This window comes from Fusarium falciforme, chromosome 1 (genome assembly GCF_026873545.1).
Source record: "Fusarium falciforme chromosome 1, complete sequence".
In the NCBI taxonomy this organism is placed as follows: Eukaryota; Fungi; Ascomycota; class Sordariomycetes; order Hypocreales; family Nectriaceae; genus Fusarium; species Fusarium falciforme.
Window position 1 is genome coordinate 3,238,568 of NC_070544.1, and position 21,600 is coordinate 3,260,167.

The 21,600-nt window shown below is 54.0% G+C and overlaps 8 protein-coding genes across 8 annotated transcripts; 4 read left to right on the forward strand and 4 right to left on the reverse strand.

Annotated features, from left to right (window-relative positions):
- Positions 1–817: 817 nt before the first annotated feature.
- NCS54_00089200 (Vacuolar protein sorting/targeting protein 10) lies at positions 818–5,556 on the reverse strand (the record flags this gene model as incomplete). The annotated part of the gene is made up of 2 exons (XM_053146528.1): positions 1,490–5,556; positions 818–1,439 (listed from the first exon to the last, which is right to left on the reverse strand). The coding sequence occupies exons 1-2, from the start codon at positions 5,416–5,418 to the stop codon at positions 818–820; spliced, it is 4,551 nt and encodes a 1,516-aa protein (XP_053002503.1). The 5' UTR covers positions 5,419–5,556.
- A 2,122-nt stretch (positions 5,557–7,678) lies between these two features.
- NCS54_00089300 (Hypothetical protein) lies at positions 7,679–9,538 on the forward strand (the record flags this gene model as incomplete). The annotated part of the gene is made up of 2 exons (XM_053146529.1): positions 7,679–7,981; positions 8,051–9,538. The coding sequence occupies 2 exons, from the start codon at positions 7,679–7,681 to the stop codon at positions 9,536–9,538; spliced, it is 1,791 nt and encodes a 596-aa protein (XP_053002504.1).
- An 871-nt stretch (positions 9,539–10,409) lies between these two features.
- Positions 10,410–12,432, reverse strand: NCS54_00089400 (AA-permease domain-containing protein; the record flags this gene model as incomplete). The annotated part of the gene is made up of 4 exons (XM_053146530.1): positions 10,410–11,472; positions 11,550–11,759; positions 11,821–12,028; positions 12,096–12,432. 4 exons carry the CDS (start codon positions 12,430–12,432, stop codon positions 10,410–10,412), a joined length of 1,818 nt encoding a protein of 605 aa, XP_053002505.1.
- A 2,012-nt stretch (positions 12,433–14,444) lies between these two features.
- Positions 14,445–16,660, reverse strand: NCS54_00089500 (Alpha-1,2-Mannosidase; the record flags this gene model as incomplete). The annotated part of the gene is made up of 3 exons (XM_053146531.1): positions 16,135–16,660; positions 14,735–16,074; positions 14,445–14,678 (listed from the first exon to the last, which is right to left on the reverse strand). The coding sequence occupies exons 1-3, from the start codon at positions 16,634–16,636 to the stop codon at positions 14,445–14,447; spliced, it is 2,076 nt and encodes a 691-aa protein (XP_053002506.1). The 5' UTR covers positions 16,637–16,660.
- A 516-nt stretch (positions 16,661–17,176) lies between these two features.
- NCS54_00089600 (Hypothetical protein) lies at positions 17,177–18,037 on the forward strand (the record flags this gene model as incomplete). Its single annotated transcript, XM_053146532.1, has 3 exons — positions 17,177–17,494; positions 17,554–17,775; positions 17,873–18,037. The coding sequence occupies 3 exons, from the start codon at positions 17,177–17,179 to the stop codon at positions 18,035–18,037; spliced, it is 705 nt and encodes a 234-aa protein (XP_053002507.1).
- Positions 18,038–18,110: 73 nt separating this feature from the next.
- NCS54_00089700 (RRM domain-containing protein) lies at positions 18,111–18,809 on the reverse strand (the record flags this gene model as incomplete). The annotated part of the gene is made up of 3 exons (XM_053146533.1): positions 18,111–18,407; positions 18,464–18,680; positions 18,730–18,809. The coding sequence occupies 3 exons, from the start codon at positions 18,807–18,809 to the stop codon at positions 18,111–18,113; spliced, it is 594 nt and encodes a 197-aa protein (XP_053002508.1).
- A 405-nt stretch (positions 18,810–19,214) lies between these two features.
- On the forward strand, positions 19,215–20,429 carry NCS54_00089800 (Actin-related protein 2/3 complex subunit; the record flags this gene model as incomplete). The annotated part of the gene is made up of 3 exons (XM_053146534.1): positions 19,215–19,437; positions 19,505–20,332; positions 20,389–20,429. The coding sequence occupies 3 exons, from the start codon at positions 19,215–19,217 to the stop codon at positions 20,427–20,429; spliced, it is 1,092 nt and encodes a 363-aa protein (XP_053002509.1).
- A 233-nt stretch (positions 20,430–20,662) lies between these two features.
- On the forward strand, positions 20,663–21,493 carry NCS54_00089900 (Hypothetical protein; the record flags this gene model as incomplete). The annotated part of the gene is made up of 1 exon (XM_053146535.1): positions 20,663–21,493. The coding sequence occupies one exon, from the start codon at positions 20,663–20,665 to the stop codon at positions 21,491–21,493; it is 831 nt and encodes a 276-aa protein (XP_053002510.1).
- Between the last annotated feature and the right edge of the window lie 107 nt (positions 21,494–21,600).

A 21,600-nucleotide genomic window follows, 5' to 3' on the forward strand; every position in this document is an offset into this window, starting at 1 on the left:
GTGCCCTTGGGAAGCAAGGCGTTGTATCAAAAGCGAAATCCATATCGAAATGACAATGAAAAAAAGATGAAGAAGAAGACATGCGTGTAACTTTGGGCACATGTGCTGACATGGATGTTTGACACGTTGTTTGTCCTTGTGTGACCTTATAACCTTGAACAACCTACCTTTTGATGCAACCTCTGACCTTGGAGTAACTCTTGGGCTCTGTGTGAGCTGCACCACCTCCCATAAAGGGAGAGGGAAGAGGGGGCCACAAGAGACCAAACAAGGAGTAGCACAGAAGGAGATGCATTTGCGAAATGTCGTGTGTCGAGCCAAGCTCTGTGGCGTAGCAGTTGGCGCCGGGCGGACATGTGCGTCGGAAGGGTTTCGTGGCTTGCAGCACCGGCGCCGTGCCGTCGGAGCCTGCGTCCGCCTCCGGTCCGAGAGGGGGGGAGGGGATATACTGTGCCATCTCGATGCCAAGGAGAGGAGGTCCTCTCGTTTCGGCTGTATCAGGTTGCCAAGATGCATGTTGTGATATCCGATACTGGGTTGTGTGTTCCAGTCTGTAAGGACTTGAGGATAAATATCAACGCGGATCCAGCCTTAGAACCATGCTTCATATTCCAAAGAGTACAGATAAACTGCTAATTATACCATCCTGACCGTCCATTCTATATCCCCAACAAAAAGAGTATCCATCCGCTCATCTTCAACATACAAACCCATGCCACTGTACTTTTCGGCGGCAGTTCCTCCAGTCAATACACCATATTCTCATGTTACAGTCCAGTCCCAGTCCCTGGATTCCTGTCGTAGCTCGTACAACCCATCAAACCTCTTCGTCGCTCTCCTCACCGAGCAGCTCTCCCTCGTCATCGTCCACCATCGAATAGTCGCTTCGGGCGAAGCTATCGCGAGTCGTGTACCGTCTCGACCAGTTGCCGCCTCGGCTTCGGTTCGAGACCCGCTCGTACACGCCTGTAGCAGATCGCCACAGGGAGGTGATGACGAGCGGCATCGCAGCAGCCACTGCTGCCACGGCAGATATGGCGATGACGGGATACTTGACCCATGGCTGATCGCTGTCAAACGTCGAGCTGTTGTCTCCCAGTCGGATCTGGCCGAATTTGCCATTCCAGTTGCGCCAGACATACCAGCCGATGGCGGCAGCCAAGCCGATCGGGATCACGACGGCAAAGAAGATGACCCAGCCCGATGTTCGGTGCTTGCGCTTAAACTCCTCCTCGTATCCCTCGCAGGCGTGCTCCTCTGATGTCTTGTCTAGCTCTACACCGTTCTTACAAGTCGTCAGCGGCAGGCGACGATAGCCCGTCGGCTCAAACCAGGTTGTCTCGTTAGGGTTCTGCTTGCACCATTCCTCGCCGGATAGGGGCTGGAAGCCTGGGACCAGGGAGCATTGCCCATGGTTGTCCAGCTCGTAATTGTATGCACTGCCTCATGTTAGCTTTGCTCGACTTTAGTCGTCAGGGGCTTGGCTTACCATTCGAAATCTCGTCGGGTGCACTCGCAATTCTCATATCCGTGCAACAGCGAAAGCGTCGCCTTGTTGAAGCACTTGCGATCCTTCTTCTTTCGCAAATACTTAGCCACGTGCCCAAAGAAGCAGTCGTTCTTCTGAAGCGGGTGCTTGGGAGACCACAGTTCGTAGTCAGAAGCAGACGCATTGTCACTGTACTCGCAGGCCTTGTCCGTCAAGCCCGTGAAGTCGATGTTGACGGCGAACAGCTGCTTGTTATCTGATCGGCACCACACCAAGAAGTTTCGGGCCGCTCCGGTCTTGACCGAGGTCAGATCCAGGATGGTCACCTCTTTGTCTGTAAATTGATACTCGTTCCATGTTTCGCCCTCGTCAAGTGAGTACGAGACAGACTTGGTCTTTGCGCCGTTTCCATGGGTGGCTCGCTCTGCCAGAACAATGATTGAGCCTTGATCGCCATATTGCCAGGTCCAGGCGCCCTTCTTGACGTTCTTCCAGTTGATCCCGCCATCTGCAGACATGAAGGTATCCGCATCCTTCATCTCCCCAAGAGTCGAACCAACGTTTCCGACACCAAAGATCAAGCCAATCGCTTTGCTCGCGGAGAATGTCCTGCGCTTGTTATCCCGTTCAGTGTAGTGATGCAGATGCAGAGCACACTTGCTGTCACCTGCGGAGCTGCACTTGTACGCCTTGCCATCTACGTCCTTCGAGGGGGGTGGCAGGAAGTCCCATTCCGCACCGTCATTGTGCGAAATCTTGGTCTGGATCTCCTTTTTGCCATCCTTCTTGTCGGGGTTGGCGACGACGTTGATGAGGGTAACACCCTCAAGCCCGGCAACCTTTTCAAAGTCCACATAGCCAGCCTCGTCCGAGTTCACGTTGGAGGCACTCAACACGTACGTCGTACCGTTGGAGTTGCTCTTGATGATCGAGCCACGGCGTCGACCATCTGAGAGGTCGGTGGCAACAAACAGGTTGACGGCATGGTTAGAGCTATCGAGAACGGTGTACAGGGATGAATGAGAGTCGTGGAAGTTGTACGGGAATTGGGCCGCTTCAAAGTGCTGTCCGTCGAGACTTGCAATTGCCTGTAGTCCAGCCTTTTCTTTGCCGGCCTCGGTAACCTCGTCAGTAGCGAGAATGAACTCGTTCATGGTGGCGAAGCTTGCCACCGTGCCATGGTGGACGAGCTTGTCATCGACAAGGAAATCATTGATCGTGACGATGGTCTTCGGGGACTCGAGGTTCTCTTCTTGGTGGACGAGACAGACAATCTGTGTGAGAGGGCGGTACTTGTATGCAGAGTTACCCGTGAACTCGCACTTGGTCGCATATCGCAGCAGCGTCTTCCAATGATCGCCACGGTCGGTGGAAATTGACGCGGCAGGGAAACAGCTCTTGCTTCCGGATACGTCGTCGCAGTGCGTGCCAACCCAGATAAGCCAGTCCTTCTTGTCCGGGTGGAAGCTCAGAGTGAAGTCATCCGAAGCCACGGGTGTCTTGAAACTGTGGAAGGTCTGGCCACGGTCAATCGTGTAAAGGATCTTGTCAGTTTTGGTAGAGAAGAACATGACATCCTTGAAGTAGTCGTGATGGAAGATGGTCATGATGTCTTCTTGATCGAGGATGCGTTTCCAAGACTTCCCGTGGTCCGAGGTGAGCCACACCTTGTTTTCCACCTGTACGCTGTTGCCTGTCCTTTTTCCAATGGGCCTAGCAATAATGGTTTCGTCTGTGCCCGAGCTAGAGTCTCCACGGATGAGATAGTACTTCTGCATATCCAAAGCTTCGGAGTCGAAGTCGTTCTTCTTATGCGAAATCTCGCCGTTTGCCGGAACGCTGGGAGACGAACCATCGCCTCCAGAGTTGCCGCCACCGCCCTCAGAACACTTTCGCTCCACCTCATCATCCTTTTGAGCACCCTTTGTTCGCTTGCACTGGTTTCCGGGAATCATTCGCCAGCCGGACGACCCCTTGAATTTATCGTCCTTGTCCTTGCATGCGCCCTGTGGCATAGGAATGGATCCAACCCTCTTGCAGACAGTCCTGTCCTCAGGGTCTCTCTGGAAGTTGTAATCGCATTCGAAATCGGCATCGGTACAGTCGCAAGGCTCATTGATAGGTTCAGGATCCTTAAAGTTGCTCTTGATAAAGCAGTCTGCTTTCTTGGTGCGGCGCTTGTACGTCTGCTTACGGCCCATGATGCAGGTCGCTTGGCCCTTGTCATCCACTCGGGCATTCCAAGACTCCATGTCCTTGTCGCCGCACGTTGGCTTCTCGAGGCTCTCGAAATCCAGAGCAACCATGTGATACTTCTTATCATGCTCGCCGATGAGGAGGAACTTCAGGCTGGTCGAGTCTTGAGTGGTCGTGAGGAGTGCAGGCCTGATCTTCAGGTCTTTCGGCAGTGGGACAGATTCCCAGGTGTCACCATAGTTGAGCGAGTACGAGACTTTGTCAACGTCCTCTTTGGCAGAGTCGCGGACGGCAACAAGGATAGTGCCTGAATCACCAAACTCGTACTTGTGAGGGCCCTCAAGCGCCTGCTTCCAAGTTACTCCGGCGTCATCAGACACGTAGAGGTTCGAGTCGTCGAATTTGCCAAGTGACTTGCCCGTGTTTCCATTGCCCATGACCAGACCAGGAGCCGGGCTCGAGAATATGCGCCCGATGTTGTTGATCTGGGTCATGGAGTGGAGGTGAATCCGTTGATCGCCAGCCTTGACCGGCTCAAACGTTCGACCGTCATCAAAGGTGATTTGGGTGACAACAACCTTCTCGGCGCCGCTTTCGTCGACATCCTTGCCATTCTCGACCGTGTTGACAAGGAAGATGCCTTGGATGCCGCTAATTTTCTCAAAATCGACATGACCCTTGATGTTGCGGTTGGTATACGGGATGTTCTCGGTAAAGTAGGTGCCATTGGAGTTGCTCGTGAAGATGACGCCCATGGGCCTGGACGGATGAGATGTCATGACATCGATCTGGATACTATAGTTTGTGCTCTCGAGCACAGTATAAGCCTCTTGGTTGATCTGGTGGGAATGGTCATGACTGTCGTCACTGGGGAACATGGCCCGGTGCCACTGGTTGGCATTACTCGTGACGTAAAGAGCCATTTCGTCGCTGTTGGCGGATGACGAAGCCACGAGGATGAAGCTCTTGACGGCAGCCAGACTAACGACTCCAGTCACGTCTCGGTTGCTGTCCAAAGTGGGTTCGAATTCCTGGTATTTGCCATTGTTCTCCTTCTTGAAGAACGTGTCCGAGACACACAGCTTCTGACTTGTCTTGAAGATGCTCAGAGGATCCGTGACAATACATAGGATTCTTGTCTTGTCCAGATCTTCATCTCCAGTTGTAAACTCGGTGTTGGACTTGGCCCACCAGCAGCCCGAAGTACTGGGGCGCAAGGGCTGGATCGTCTTGAAACCATCGAGCGTATAAGTAGTCTCCTCGTCGCAAAATATGCCATCGCAGTTCATGCCGTTGAAGATGATGCGCTTCGGATCGCCGGCGTGGAAGATGAGTGTGTCGGGCTGGAAGGCGCTCGGCATGGAACCGCTGTCGAACTCGGTCCAGCTCTTGCCTCGATCTTCTGTCTTGTAATGCTTCCTGTCCTTGGTAAGGACGAAAGCGGTCGAGGACTCGAAAGGGTGGAGATAGAGAAACGCTGAACCCCCATCGGGGAGGCCTGACACTTTATTCCAAGTAAAACCAGCATCTTCGGATCTGTAAATGTTTCGCTCCTCGATATCTTGAAAGACGATGACGTCGCTATCTTCGAAATAGTTCAAGTTGAGCGGGGGATGCTCGAGCATCACAGAATCGACCTTGGGCTTGTCTTGCTTGGCTGACACTGCTGTCCAGAGCAGAGAAAGCCAGAAGACGCGCCATGAGAGTGCGGCCCAGGCTACGGACCTCATCATTGCGACGGAACTCGGGTTGAGGGTATCATGAAGGAACGAACGGAGCCGGCGGGGCCAAGGAGAGTTTATCTCGCGATGCCGCGATGATTTCGGGCGGCAGAAAAGTCGTGGATGCTGTAGTGTCGATTTCAAAGTCGCAATGTTGTGATGGAAGTGAGCGTAGGACACTTTGCTCCTTGGAGGGACGAGGCAGGCACGTCAGCAGTGAGGCGGCAGCTCGTGTTTCGCCGAGTGTGGCGCAGGCTTCGCGCCACAGTTGCCGGTCCACGCGATTAGGCACCCGCGCCTCATGTGGCTGGTGATAAGGACAGGACATTTGTGAGCTGTGAGCTGTGAGACAAGAGGTCCATAAATAGATGATGTTCTTCGTCCGTTAATCAACTCTATGATACGCATTTGAGGTTACATGTCGGATCACCTGGCCTCTCGGCCAAGCTCAGATCACGGATGCATCTAGGCTAGGACCGTAATCAGATCAGTGAGTCCTAGCTGCTTATGAGGTATCCATCTAGCAAAGTAGCCTGGATGGAGATACCACACAAACGAGCCAAAACTTATCCGCATAGGAGTGAAGATACTATCGCTGGATGCGAAGTAGATAATTGCTTGATTGCCGCTGGTTGTACCACGTACCTATGGAATCAGAGCCTGGTGATGCTCTAGAAGGTTACACGCCAAGTAAATATCCGGATGCATGACAATGTTATAATCTGATATAGTGGAACCCCATCGGGGTCTTTGCCTGCTCATTTGAAATAGTTTCGCCAATTCCACTTGCCAAAGCCATCAGCACCGAAATGGACGTCATACTATTAGATCTCACAATCATATTGAGAAACGCCAGCTTGTTTCTCCCCAAGCTGAGGGCCAGATATGTCTGAAGCTCAGCGGAGGAGGTGGGCTGACCAAGATAGGAAAGGTGTGGCAAGACATGAAACGCAGCGGGGCTCTGCTGTGACGCGCCCCTGGTTCGGCGTTGGGCTGGCTCCGTCGTCTTACATGGTGCAGCTCAGGGCAGGACCAGGAGCTTGACGCAGCTAACGCGTAGGCGGGGACAGTTACTGGAGAACGCGCCCAAGCTTTGCCCCTTTTTAGATATAGCATCGTATTTAATCATTGTTTGTTGGCATGGTAGAGTTGGTGGAAGGGCAGCATAATCGACACAAGATGAGGCATCGAATATGACATCAATGTGGCACATTGTTGCCGAGGACCCGAAGATCAATCAGCCGAAGATCTAATCTTTCATGAGGAGGGGCATTCTCAATGCCTGTCATAAGCGCAAAGCTCACTCGTTGAGTTAAGGGGAGGGATGCTTCCTGGAGCTAGGCGTTAGCGCAATGCGGCACCACCCAGGCAAACAAACCAAACAAATAGAGGAAAACATGGCACGTCAGCAAGTGCGCATTGAATAACCAGGCATTTCTTCATCACATGTGGTGGTGTTTGCTGACATCCAACATGTTCTGGCAATGTGGTGATAGTACCCAGGTACCTGGCTCAGAAGTACCTCGTAGCAATTATCTTGGCGTTGCCAAACAGGTACCGTTGTCTTGTTTCAAGTCTGGGCGCAACCCCTCAGGATTGAGTTTGCTTCATGATAGGTGCCAGTTGAACCATCCTTAGAGCTCTGAAACTAGAATCACGAGGATATACGGAGGCTCCGTAGTAAGGCTGTCTCAGGCAAGCTGAGGAACAGATACGGCCTCGTAACGAAGGTTCTGCAGCACTTCCAGCAAGGGCGGCCAACCCTTTCATTTCCTCAAGAGGGATTGGATGCGCCTAAACACTCTGCTTCTCTCGACTGCGCCACTAGGAGCCCCCAAAATGCAGGAGGAGGAGAAGGGAGACTATCCGCCCCCTTGCTGGTCCTTGACCCTTGAGGCCCATCCATCCGCAGTGCGTGCAGCGCATGCGCATGCTTTGCTTGGAGCGCATTGATGCCGGTGGCCAGGATCAAAGGGTACCAGTAGGCAGGTACCTCTGGACCCCTGACTCGCCCCGGCTGCCGCTTTCCCACTTCTCCCAATCCCACTTCACGACTCCACGTGCTTGTTTTGAATTCATCTTTTCTTCCCTTCTCTTCTCTCTCCCAAACACAAAGATCTTTAATCTCCATCTTCATTATCGCCTGCTGCATCTTGATATCGGTCGCTTCGAGTCGCGGCCTCACTTTTCCCCCGCTTATCCTCCGAATCCAGCTGCTACACCGCGGTAGTGAACGTCCATTCCCCACGAGTCGCATATCCCCGTCATCGTCATGGCGGCCACTTACAAGCAGTTCCTTGCTGCGCCCAGCTCGTCGCTGCTGGCCGACACAGCTGCGCTGTACTATGTGACCACCACAACCACTTTTTCTGGCCCGACCCAGATCATTAAGCACCTCAATGGCCTTCAGAAGGTTGTCGCCAAGAAGAAGGAGGAAGTCTTTAACGTTGTCGACGGCGGAAACGTTGCCGTCTTCGAGATCGACACCGGCCTGGGCTTCCAGACTGGCGGCGGCCCTTATCTTCCAGGCCTCGATGACAACTTTCTGTCTGCCCGAGACGTCTATCTCCCCATTGTACGTCATTCGCCTGGGCGCATTCGCTCTTGCGCAGACCGAGGCGCATACTGACAATGCTGGCTCTAGACTCACTTTGTGTCATTTGACGAGGCGGGCAAGATTTCGCAGATCCGACTCCAATGGGACCAGGGTTCACTTCTGAAGCAAGTCGAGGTTATCGGCAAGTCTGGTCGCAACTGGCCCATTAGGGACAGCCGGGAGCAGATCACCTACATCCGATCAGCCATCAAGTCTGCTGGCACCGCGCCTCCCGCTCCTCTCAGCCACAACGAATCCATTGTCCGAACTCGAGGCAACTCCAGCAATGCCTTCCGAGACCCCCATGCTTCCCTGCAGCTGTTTGGCTCTCGCGAGGAGATTGAAACTGAACCCGCTGCTGTTGTGTCACCCTACGCCGGCACCCGGCCCCGACAGCGATCCTTCACCGAGATTCTGGGCTATGAGCCTGATTCACCGAGTTCTGGACGCCAGCAAATATCGCCCGCCAAGGCTGGCCAGGGTAAGAACTTCCAGCCTATGCGCCTCTTCGATGGTTATGAGCACACCGACGTGCCAGATCAGCCCCTTCAGCAGAACAAACGCTATATTCGCCCCAACCCCAACAAGTATTCTCACTTTGACTTTGCCGATGGCAGTGACCCGCAGGATGCTCCTCAGAAAGGCGTTTCCATTGACGAGAAGCCCAAGTCTAAGCACGATAGCCAATGGTCCTTTGAGGATTTCGTCACCCCCCAGAAGGTGAAACCCTCCCGGGGTATGCGAACTCAGGATGTTCGCCACTGGGGCGCGGATGAGAACACCGCGGACGAGGCCGCTGCGCAGCCTGCCAAGCCTCGACGCGATGCCGAAGCACACTTCGAGCTCCTTGACGATGGTGAGAGAGTGCCCCAACCACAGCGCCCTGGTGCCAAGCCAAGAGGATATGCCCACAACGAGGGCCTTGGGCTCTATAAGAACCAATTGTTTGACACGGAAGAAACAGGATCCAACGAGCGTCCTCTGGGTAATATCACCAACGTCAACCGCGGAAAGGACTTTGGCCACCACTTTGACATCGCCGACCAATCTCCAGCCCACCAGAAGGAAAATAAGCCTGTTCAGGAGCCTACAAACGACTCTCGAATTCACATTGCAGGCGACGGCATGGGAGGTCGAAAGGGTACGAACCGGGACTGGCTCTATGGTGAGACTGAGGAAGTCGCCCAGTCTATTCCTGCTCGACAGGCCAATGTCGCTGCCGCTGGCGTTCCACTCGGCAAGAGCAACAAGATCGCCACTGCTGGTGACGGCATGGGCGGTAGAAAGGGAACTGAGCGCGATTGGCTTTACAACGAGACCCAGGAGGAATCGTCCAAGTCTGTGCCTGGGCGGAAGCAAGGAGCCAGCGGCGTCCCCAGTGAGACCCAGGATAGCAAGATCGCTATTGCTGGTGATGGCATGGGCGGCAGGAAGGGAACAAACCGTGACTGGTTGTACGGCGACCTGAGCGAGCAGCCCCTCCCTACTCGAAAGCAACCCACAACATCGGCCAAGAAGGACTTCTGGGACTTTTAAGTGCCAGGGAGTGTTTGATTAGGGACCGCAATGGGGGCGTCCACCACATCCCCCTCTTTGACCTTCACTGTTTTATGTTTGCGTGTTTCTCTTACTCGTTTTTTTTCTCTTTTTAACGATGTATGCGTACATACGGCTCATGGTTCACGGGGGTTCATTCTCGGCATCATTTTCCACATTGGAAACGGGCTGCTTGAAGAATGAGCGCCAGTCCTCGGAATACGGTCTTTGGTCTTTTTGTCTTGTTTGTGTTTATTCATCATGTTTTTGTTTTTCACGGCCTTACATGTAGGGTGTTGAGGGAAAATCGGTCCCGGACGGCGCAGAGCAGAGCAGAGCAGGAGAATCCGAGAATGGCTATAAGTGCCGGCATCCATTGGTGGACAGGTATGATGGCTGGTGTCGTTGAAAAAAGGGGATCTCGTGCTGCGGCACAGGAATGTATCGATATCATCTGGGAGCTCAATCAGATACTGCCTTTACCTGGAACCCTTTAAGAAGCACATGGTGATGATAGAATGCGAAACTCGTTATTCGTGCTCATCAACTGTGCGTAAAGTACAAATACCCTGGCCCATCAACCATGCCCTTATCAAGAGCGAGTAGGCTGCGGTGCTGTTTGCTATTTAAACTCGTAGTGGTATCAAAAGTATCCGTGGCTCAAAGGCCTGATATGTCCCATTTCCATTCATCCATCCATCAACGCCATAGGATCCAAGCCCTGATATATTTCCAAAATGAAGCAGCTCTGGCTGCAAAGGCGACCTATTCCGTCCGACTCCAGGCTAATCCAAGTCCCATTGTAATGATACAAAATCCCAAGCAATCCTGGTCCAACCTGCGGCTCTCCAAAGCGGAGCAGCAACGCTGTCTAGCACAAAAACTTGTAGTACTTCTTCCATGCCGGCCAGCTCGCACGTTCCTCGCGTTCTTGAGCGACCAAGATGGGAACGTTGAAGTCGCGACGACCCGTGTCGACGTCCATGTCCTGGATGGTGACAAAGGTGGTGCGATAGTACAGCTTGTGGCCGATGAAGAAGATGAGAACGCAGGGTGCGCCCACCCACTTGTGAAAGAAGTTGCTGGCGATCTCAGCGCTCGAATCCTCCTTCCAGCCGATAGGAAAGGCGCCGACCCAGAACTGGGCGACAATCACGAGGACGTTGAGAATGATGCCCAAGTAGGAGCCGGCAACACCAACCTGAGACTGAAAGGGGAGCTCCGAGACAGAGCGCCCACGGGCTGCCCAGGCGCGGCGGAAGCGGATGTGACAGACGCAGATAGAGCCCCAGGTGATGATGGTGGAGAGTCCTGAGATGGACATGAGCCAGTCGAGGACAGCACCCTGCTCAGGGAGATCGGCGAGAAAGGCGATGAGGCCAAAAGCTGCGGCGATGGCTATAGCGACGAGTGGTCGGCCCTTGCGGTCGACGTAACCGAGAATCTTGGGCGCTTGGTTGAGGTTCGCGAGGGCGGCGAGTGTACGTGAGGAACCAAAGACGGCCGAGTTTCCAACTGATAGTACGGCAATCATGATGACGGCGTTCATGATCGAGGGCAGGACCTGGATACCCGCTTCCTCAATGGCGATAACAAAAGGGGAGGCCTTTGCGTCTGCATCGCTTTCACCACCGACCAGGCGAGGGTCATCGTATCGAACCAGGAGCCCGACCAATGTCAAGGCGACGATATAGAAGAGCGTGATTCTCCAAAACACCTGCTTGAGGGCGGTTGGCAAAGACTTGCGCGGGTTAGCAGTCTCGGCGGCAGCGAGACCAATAAGCTCAGTCCCAGCAAAGGCAAAAGCCGCCGTAACAAAGACACTACACATGCCTTTGAAACCATTATTAAAGGCGCCAGGGTTCTGCCAGTACCTGCCGCCGATGTAACCGCTATCTGGTGTGCCGCCGCAGTTGAGAATGATTCCGAGCAGGCTAGTCAAGGCGTCGCGAGTCAGTCAAGGGGTCTCATGATAGATTGGCGTCAAGCGAGGTGGGTGGGGAGAACTTACATGAAGCCAATGACAGCGATGACTTTGATGATGGAAAAGATAAACTCAGCCTCACCGTAGCCCTTGACGCCAAACATGTTGATGAAAATGATGACGATAAGAAATACTGAGACGAAAATGGCGCGAGTTAAGCTTTCATCCCAGTATGAGAGGGTGAGGGAGGCGGCGATGATTTCTAGCGGCAGCACGATCAGCCACTGCATGGCATAGCTATCATGATATGATGGTTAGCGTTACAATCAAGATAGCTACAGAAACAAGAGGAACTCACTTCCAGCCCATGGCGAATCCCCATGAAGGATCAAGGAATCGAGTTGCCCAGGCTGAAAAAGAACCAGCAATTGGGAAGATGACGGCGAGTTCTCCCAAAGCCTGGCATGTACAGAATAGCATGGTGCCAACTATTGAAAATGCTAGCAACAGCGATGCAGGACCGCCAGCTGCTAGAGCTTTTCCAGAAGCGACAAAGAGGCCAGTACCTAGGTTACATCATGTTAGCGTTTGCTCCGGAGATAACCCTCCAACGCTCGAGTCGCCAAAACATACCAATGGACCCTCCAATAGCAATCATCTGCAAATGCCTGCCCTTGAGTTTGCGCGCAAGGCCCGAGTTGGCTGTCTCCAGCATGGCAGACTGTATATCGTAGTAGTGGACGCCATCGTGAACCCTCCCGCCAGCGCCACCCTCGAGCTGACTCAACGGGTCGGCCGTAAAGAAGGAGGAACTGCGGTCGCGCTTGAAGCCATCGACGAAGCGGTCCCAGTACCGCGGCGGCGCATCGTCATCGTAGTCGGGTTCGCGCATGCTGAATGAGCTCCCCGGCGCGAGCGACTCCTCCTTCATCTTGAGGCTGCTGCGCTCAACGTCGGGTTGCGGCGTCATCCTCGCCCGCCGTGCCGAGCCCACGCTTTGTCGGTCCCGGGATTGCTGGGCGCCGGGACGGCGAGAGCCGGCTGCGGGCAGGGGACCTGTTGTGTCGTTGCCAAAGGTTGGTGGTGAGGGCGACAGGTAGGTAGTGAGAAGGCGATCCAATGGGCGAGGAGGATCTCTGTCGTTGGTCGAGTTCGTCAGGGTTACGATTAAAGGTGGTAATAGATAGGCGATGAAATTAGATCAGGTCGTATCGTCGTCGTCGTCGGAAGCGTAAGATCGAGAGGGAACCTGGTGATGTCTCGGTCGGCATATCGCCACCAGGTTGGAAGCTCGGTGGTGGATGTACAAGTCGGCGATGGATCGACAGATTTCGGAGCCGAACTCGATGGAGAGGTGTAGACTTCGAAGATCCCGGAGGAAGAAGCGAGCGGATGAGATTATCAACAGGAAGAATTCCCGTCTGTGTAACAGAGTGAGAGAGAGACTAGATAGGCCAACAAGAAGGAAGGGGCTGGAGGTAAGAAGATGGTGGTGGGCTTATCAAGCGTCGGTGACAAGATGCCTGGTTGCTTGGCGTTGACGACCTGAACCGAACCTGGGAAGGACAAGCAACTTAAGACAAGCATGGGAATGGATGGATGGAAGGCAGGACATGCCTGGGGGCGGCTTCCTTCAAGTCCCTCCTCCCTGGGCCAGAAATGGATGGGGTCCCCTCCATTAACTACTTGGTCGATGGGCTGCAGGCTAAAAAGCATCATCCCAAGGCCCAGCTGTCAAACAGCCATCATGCTGTATTCGTCCACGGATCCATCCTCGAGATTCCTTGCACCGTCACCTGTTGGCCAATCTCACTTCGGTGGGGAGAGCGCTATCTCTGCGCGGGGGGCCCGCTGAAGACCACTTGGACCGGGCTCCTAGGCTTGTGTGGTCCAGGCCCATGTCTTTTTGAGCCCAGTTTCGTTAGTCCAGCCTGGGCCCAGGTGTTGTTGTACGACGGGAGAGATAAGAGTCAGGAGAGTGGATGAGACTCGGTACGGTACGGTACCTACCTAGGTACGCAGCTAATTGAAGGACAGGACAAAGGATGAATGCGAATACCCTCTCGAATGTCTCGTGAGCGTGGGCATACTCGTGTCAACTCCCAACGGTCAACCCACCAAGCTCCCGTCGATCAATACAACCCCCGTCCATCACCCGGCGGCCATCAACACCACCAGAAAGACCCCTGCCCGACCGCCCGCCCAGGCCAGACCATCTACAGCAGGTGCATTCATTAACTTTTGGCGTCCTCTCCAGGATCCTTACCGCTCTGTCGCCTCGATTCAGCCCAGCCCATCGCGTGCCACACCCTCCCACGAATCCTCGCCAATTGCGTCTATCCGAGAAAACACTCGAGATCCTCGGGTACCGGCGTCCTCCCCCCTCCCTCTCTCGGTTCCGACCCATTCGAGGCTTGGCGACCTCCTTATCCCGCGTCGACAAGAGAGAAGTGTTGCGTGCCGTAGAGCTGTGACCAGCCAGCATCCATCCCCAGCGCCCCCTTGCCAGGGATCATGCTACACTTGGCCTTTCAGGGCTGCCTCTTCTCTTGGCCCTGCTCGACGATGCGTTTCGTTCAGAACCGAGCTCTCTAATCTGAGAATTGATCACATGCAATCTGCTCCAAAGACGGGGAAGCGGAGCCCAGTTGTATCAAGGTCCTTGTCCTTCAACGTGCACGAGCCGCTGAACAGATCGTGGCAACCTGGTCCACTCCATCTTGAGCAGACTGATGAAGCAACGGTTCGTTAGCCACGCACATGTGGCTGCCGCATGGTTCAGGTACTAACATTGGTAGATAATGCTTTCAGTATTCTACAAGTGACCCTACGTACTGTCCAAATCTCGCCTTTGCTCTGCTGAATGAGTACATGCCATGTCCAATCATCTTATGTGCAGCCAAGACTCGCTTCCCAATGAATACTATGCCAACACAGCCCCAATTCCCTTGGCTCCTATCACGTCAAGTTGCGGCCAAAGGATCAGGTGCTCTTCTTCTCCTCCGTGATTACCTTTTCTTCGGAACCCGTGTCTGCGCTTACGGGCTTAATAATCTGACCAGATGCGTCTCTTGGCTTTCGCTTCCAGCCTGTTGAAAACAGCGTTGGTAGATCAAATCTGGGGAACGGGTGGCCCTCAGTGTTGATCACAACCTTGTCCAGAGGCAGGAGGTCGGGGGGTGAGAACAAGAGGTAAAAGTATTTCAGTGTCTCGGCCTGTTACGGTGTCAGTCAGTGGCTTCATCTCTGGATAGTTGTGGCTCGTCACTCACCAGCCAGAAGCTCTCCATGTTATCTCGAACCTTGGGCGGCACAACGTTGGCGTCTCGCAGGCTCGTAAAGCCTCCCCCGTTCCTCACGGCCGTGTGGTTCATGAAAGACTTGAACATCTCCCATCCCCATTCTCGGTACTTGATGTCGTTTGTGATTCTCCACATGTAGAACAGACTCTCGACCGTCTCTGGGCGCTGGAGGTTGTGCGCGTCTCCATTTTTGACGATAAAGTCGCTGCGCCATTCAGCGTCAGGGGCTGGGTCAAACACCGCCGGGCTCTGACGGGGGTTGCCAAAGGGTTGCGGTGGGTTGTCAATTTCGAAATAGGTGATCTCGGCCGACAGCCCTGTCTCGGTGAACTTGTACATTCCCCAGCAAGTCTCCATGATCTCGCGCGCCAGCTTGATATCCTCCTCGTTCTTCTTGGACCACGTAGGCAGCTTTCGGGCCTCAGCCTCAGTCAGACCTCCAGTGGCTCCCAGTGCCATTGTTCCAGGCATGAAGCAAACGAGGTGATCCATCTTGGGGCTGAGGGCTCTGTCCAGTCCAGTGGGTCGCTCTCCGATGATCGTAAACTGTGAGTTCTTGGTGTATGTCACCAGATGCTTGCGGACACCCCTCAGTGCTTCGTCCCACATATCCTCGTAAATGGGCTCTTGCTTATTCGTCTGGAGATACTGCTTGATGAGATACTCGTAGTATGAGTCGCCACGGCTGCCGAGTCGGATGTTTTTGCCCTTGAACTCGCCCGTGGTAGCGTAGATGTAGATGGGGACAAGGCCATCTTGAGCACCGTTGTCATCAACCACCTGCATCACCTTCTCGGCCCGGTCCCAAAAGTCCTTTTCTCCTGTGAGCTTAGCAAGATACTTAAACTCGAGCTGAACAGTTGTGGCCTCGGCAGTAGACGATGCTCCCGCATCGGCATGGGATGGGATACCCTCATACTTGTGCAAGTTGACGCTCGCATAAGGAACACCAGAGGGGGAGTCGAAGGCACTCATCAGGCGATCGGCCAAATCCTTTGCCTTTTCGAGGTAGAGGTCCTCCCCGGCCGCGCCTTCATCGTCCTCAGTCAAGGGGGCGAGATGTGGGAATTCGTTGGACAGGTAGTGTGCACTGAGCAAGCCACCCATCATGCGGATGGTTGTCTCAAAGGTGTTGACATCCTGGTCCTGGTCCCATGTTAATGAATCTGAAATCCACCCGCGAGCATCTTGCACCCGCGATGTCAGGTTCATCAGAATCATTGTATCGAGGGCATCAATTATGATCCAACCCAATCCCTTGGGCGCCATGTTGTTGCCCCTCTTGGTGACAGGGTGGTACTCGTCATAACCTGTCCGGGTCCCATGTTAGCATGCATACTCTGTCTCAAGACCTGAAAATCTGGACGCACCCCATGCATATCGTCGGTAGGCGTCCCAGCTCAGCTCGAACGCCTCCACGACACGGTCTCTCCTATGGTCCCAATTGGCCTTTTTGTCATCTTGAGACAAGCCCGAGTAGCTCCAGTCGGTCGGTACGGTGCTCTTCTGGGATTGTTGTTTCTTGGACGAAGAACCGGTCCAGTATAGTAACGTCAAGACGATAAAGGTAAGGAAACCTATCACCCTCTTGCGCTTCCATAGCGGTCGTCTTTGCTCGTACGGCGAATAGCCATATGGCTTGTCCTTGTACATGGGCAACCCCTTCTTGGAGCTTGCGCCGGAGCCCCAGAATCTGTCCTCGAGATCTCGATGCCGGTTTTCGAAGGAGGGTACGTTCTTGGGGATGGAAAAGGCCATCGCTAAATCATGGGCGACGGCCAGCGATGCCGATTCTTGTTGGTTCGGGACGTTTCGAGGATGCGGACGGTTGAAGGCGCTGTTGCTTCGGATGTTGAAAGGGTCGCGGATCATTGACTTGAGCTGGTCATTTCGGGACGGAGGGTTCGTGGTGTTGTTGTTGATGCAATTAATAAATACTTAGCCGGAATGGATAAAAGGCAAATAAATAAACAGAGTTTGATGTACAAGACTGCAAACAGCCAAAGTCAAAGATGGAATATGGATGCAAAAAGGAGTTGAGTCTGTAGGTACAGTAGAGACTATACTAGGTAAGTCCGGCCCCGGAAACACGAGGACAGAATGTCACTTCGAATAAAAGCGACCTTGGGGACTTGGCGAAGCACGAGACCACAGGCGCCGTCCGTAACGTAGCCTGTCCTCCATCCATGACGACCACCGCCCCCGCCGAAACTCATCAATGCACCGGGGAGCTTTGGACCGCGTCTGCCCTGAGCTTGCGGCCCCTGTAACCCTTTTGCCGTCTATTGCGTGTGAAGGACCCGCGATTTTATTGGGTCGTCAAGCGCCAGTCCACAACTTCGTTGGACATGAACCAACTTGAGGCCTGTCGATTAAACAAGGTGCTGATTTTCTCGGGAGAAGGATACGACCATGAGCATCGCAAACTTTCCTTCGCTGAACCCAGACGAGTTTACAGAAGCGTGCCATCACCTGGAGAGCCGGTATTGCCATGCTAAGTTGGGTCCGGAGCGGGCACGCTGGAAGCTAAAGGTGTGCACTGCTCTTTGCACCGACTTCTCCTTTGAAGGGGGTTATACGACATATATCCAGATCAGACGCCCGCTACAGACAGGTCTCGATCATGGGGATCTCTCGCTAGACTTGGAAAACTTCTCCTTCTCCGATGAAAAGAGCCATGATGTACTAGGTGGAGACAGAGACATGATGGACGCAGAAGAGGCTGACGAGGTAATAAATCCTCGGTGGAGTTTGTCTTTTACTTAGACCGTTGTCTTACGATATTCCAGGCCGCTATTGTGAAGCCCCAATCTCGCCCAGATGTTGGCCTGGTGGAATACGAGATTCATCTTCATCCTACGTATCGCGTGCCTTGTCTGTGGTTCACATTGCGCAATCTGCCCCCAGATGAGCCCGCATTCAATATTGACACCGTCTTCCGCCGCCTTGTCCCCGATGAGTACAAGGCGGGCCTCCGCGCGCTCGGAGCAGTTGGAGGCATCTCGGCCGATGTGAGTACGGAGACGAGAGAGAGCTGTTTACACAAGTCAATTCAAAAATCCTGGGTATCGTCAAGATCGGTTGGCCTAACTAACACCTTGCTCGCAGCATCACCCTGTCACGGGTGTCCCGTCCTTCTTTGTCCACCCCTGCTTGCTCGGGGATGCCATCTCCAAATTCGAGTGCGACAGGACAAACTACCTGATGATATGGATCGGGCTGGTGGGAGGCTGCGTGGGCTTGTGGGTGCCCAAAGAAATGGCGATCCAATGAGGCGATTTTCTCGGTCCCGTCGTTTGACGCGGTTTTCTCTCTCATCGATATAGCCGACCATTCATACGCATCATTAATCATCATCGCTGTCCTCCTCCATAGCCACGTCCGAGTCACTGTCCTCGTCGTCGCGCGTTCGCTTCTGGCCACGGCTCCCGGGGCTTCCAACGTCCTTCATCACATGGTCGACATTCGCGGCGGGCTTAGCAGGGAGGCCAGCGGGCGCTGATCCAGGAAGAGGAGCGTTGAAGATGCTCTGTTGAAGTTCGGTCTGCTCGACATTGGCAGCGCCCGCATTTGTGGAAGGGATCTTGAAGGTGCCGTCGAGCTTGGCCACAAAGTTCGATTTCGACTTGGCGTATTGGATTTTCTAGAGAGCAGCGCGTTAGAGCTACTGTGTAAGCGACACCGACAAAGGACACCAACCAACTCGCGGCCCAGGAACGTCTGTCCTTCAAGAGATCTCATGGCCTGTGTGGCTGCTTGTATATCTCGGAATACGATATGGGCTTGGCCACGCATCGCCATCGTCTTGAGGGCGACAACATCTAGTACAGGACCATATGTGGAAAACAACATATACAAGGCTGTTCGCAGATCGGCTTTCTGGATTTTCGAGGACGGGAGGTTTGTGACATAGAGACTGCAACAGTCAATACGCAGTAATTAGAGATATACAGAGGGGAACTGACGTCTGGTTCGGAGGGATAGGCTGCACCTTGGCCGGCAAGGAGGAGTTGGGCTGGAGAGCGCGAGAAGCTGTGGTGGCCATTATGACAGATGGCGGAAGGACCGAAGTCTTGGTTCGATATTTCTGTGCTTGTGATCGATATTATAAGTCCTCCTTAACAGTCCCTAAACCAAAATCGTATAAGGATGCGCGGGCGCGCCAGGATCGAGCGTGGTGATATTGGCGGTGGTGTAGTAGCGGGATGGAGTTTTTTTGCCGCACGACGAATTGCCAGCCTCGTCCATGAGGCGCTGCCGTCGGCTGCTGTGGCCCAAGCTTGCTGGAGCTCCTACGTAACCCCCCACCCCCACCAGCCATCTAGCCAGCGCAACCTACACAGCCAGCATCTATCGTCAGCGCCTAACCAACCCCTTCTTGTCTCTCTCACTCTCTCAATCGACTCGGAAGCGATAGTAGAGAGCTACTCCTATCGCCAATACCTTCACCATGGCCGCTCCCGAAGTTCATCACCTCTTCCACAACCCCATCGCAGACCACTCGTTCTCGGCCGATCGTTCCGTCCTCGCCGTCGCTCGCGACACCGCTGTTGAGCTCTACGGCAGGGTCGGCAATGCCTACAAGCTGAAGGATGAGCTCAAGGGCCACGACAAGACGGTCACGAGTGTCGACATTGCTCCCAACAGCGGGCGCATTGTGACCTGCTCTCAGGGTATGAATGCGCAGCTACCCCTATACCGACAACGCTGTTCATGACGCTAACACGACATGTCACTTAGACCGTAACGCCCTGGTCTGGGAGCCCTCTCCCACCGGTTACAAGCCGACTCTTGTTCTGCTCCGAATCAGCAGGGCTGCCACGTTTGTGCGCTGGTCGCCGTCCGAGACCAAGTTCGCCGTCGGCTCCGGCGACCGCGTCATCGCCGTCTGCTACTTTGAGGAGGAGAACGACTGGTGGGTTTCCAAGCACCTGAAGAAGCCCATCCGCAGCACCATTACGAGCGTTGCCTGGCACCCGAACTCGGTCCTCCTTGCCGCCGGCTCCACCGATGCCCACGCCAGAGTCTTTTCTGCCTTCATCAAGGGCATGGACGCCCGTCCTCCTCCCGGAGTCTGGGGCGAGCGACTCCCTTTCAACACTGTCTGTGGAGAGTACCTGAACAACTCTGCTGGCTGGGTTCACTCGGTTTCTTTCTCCCCCAGCGGTGACAGCCTTGCCTTTGCTGCTCATGACAGCAGCATCACTGTCGTGTATCCCTCCGGACCTGAGCAACCTCCCCGTGCTGTTGTCACTGTCACCACCCAACAGCTGCCTTTCAAGAGTTTGATCTGGACCAGTGAGGATGAGATCATTGCTGCCGGTTATGACTGTGAGGCCTTCCGCTTCCAGGGAGGTGAGGGTGGTTGGCAACTGGCTGGTACCATCGAGACAAAGGGCCGACCCAGCCTGGGCGAGCACCGTGAGGAGTCTGCCCTCAACATGTTCCGACAGATGGATCTGAAGGGCAAGGCCAAGGACGACACTCAGCTCAAAACGGTCCACCAAAACACCATTGGCACCGTTCGACCTTTCGAGACTGATGGAGAGCGTGTGACCAAGTTTAGCAGTAAGTCACAAAGTCATTCATTGTCATATATCAGAAAAAGCTAACAAAGGCTGTAGCAAGCGGCGTTGATGGTAGGGTTGTGGTCTGGGCTGCGTAGATTGTTCAGGGGTAGATTGTCAATGACAAAGACATGTAGAACCATCAAGATTCACCGACAAAAACTGGTCATCCTCTCGAATGAGTGCCTTGTGTCAGGCCTCTGTCGCATGTGCCAAAGGTCTTTTTGGCGTTTTATCTGCCTTGTATAGTGCACATACATATATATACATACATCACTAGGAAGAAATCTGGCTCCTCCAAGTTCTTTCCATCACTCAACCCTCACCCACCATGTCTTCTCCTAAATCCCCTAGCCGATTCATCTACGAGCGAAACCCGACCATGTCCGAGCCCAGAGACGAGAGCACGGATCTAAGCAGCTATCCATCTTCTATTCAACCTTCAGAAGATTGGCCTGACTCGCCCGAATATTACGACCGGTTCTCCCCGACCCTACACCATGGCCATGGACCATTCGCGGACGGCATCCCACGAGAAGCTCATATAGGGGCGGGACCTCATTCTCGAGATGTCACCCCTTATGGGCAATCATCTGAACGAGACGATACTAGCGCCGTGATGTCCCTGTTCAGTGACAACGGCGTGCCTGAACACGTCGCTCACGCCCTCAACGACCCAGGATTCCGATGCTTCGTCGCCCGACAAGTACACGACATCTGTCTTGGAGTTAGTCAAGATTTCATCCAGGGCTTCCGGCGCAACATTGAACAGCGGCTCTCGGAGCTTCAGCATAATGAGTCTCGTCGTTTCCCAGACCGTATTTCTATATTCGACGAGACGGCACGAAGTCTCTACAGGAGCACACACGTGACGGCTTCTTTGACGACTAACACGACCGGAATCTGCTCTATCCTCTGGGCCAGGGGGAATGCGTTGCAGATGCTATCTTCAGAATCGGTATCTAGAGCGCTAGAGAGTATGAGTGTGGTGAACGCAGCTGCGGAGGATATCGCGAGGGTCTTTGATATTGTCTTGGAGCGAGGGGACGTCCACGAGGCGGAGGCGAGGAACGTCCTCCAGGCTGGAATGGCATTTTGTGAAAGACTGGAGTATCTGGATAACCGTGAGGATCTGGAGAATCTGGTTCGTGTTTTTCCGTGAGCACCAACTTGTGTTTTGGTTTCTGGGCTCTCTTGATTGAGTTGGAGTCTATTGGTTTGTTTGTCGGGGCGTTTTGAGTCAGGATGTTGGTGGCGAGCACATGATCA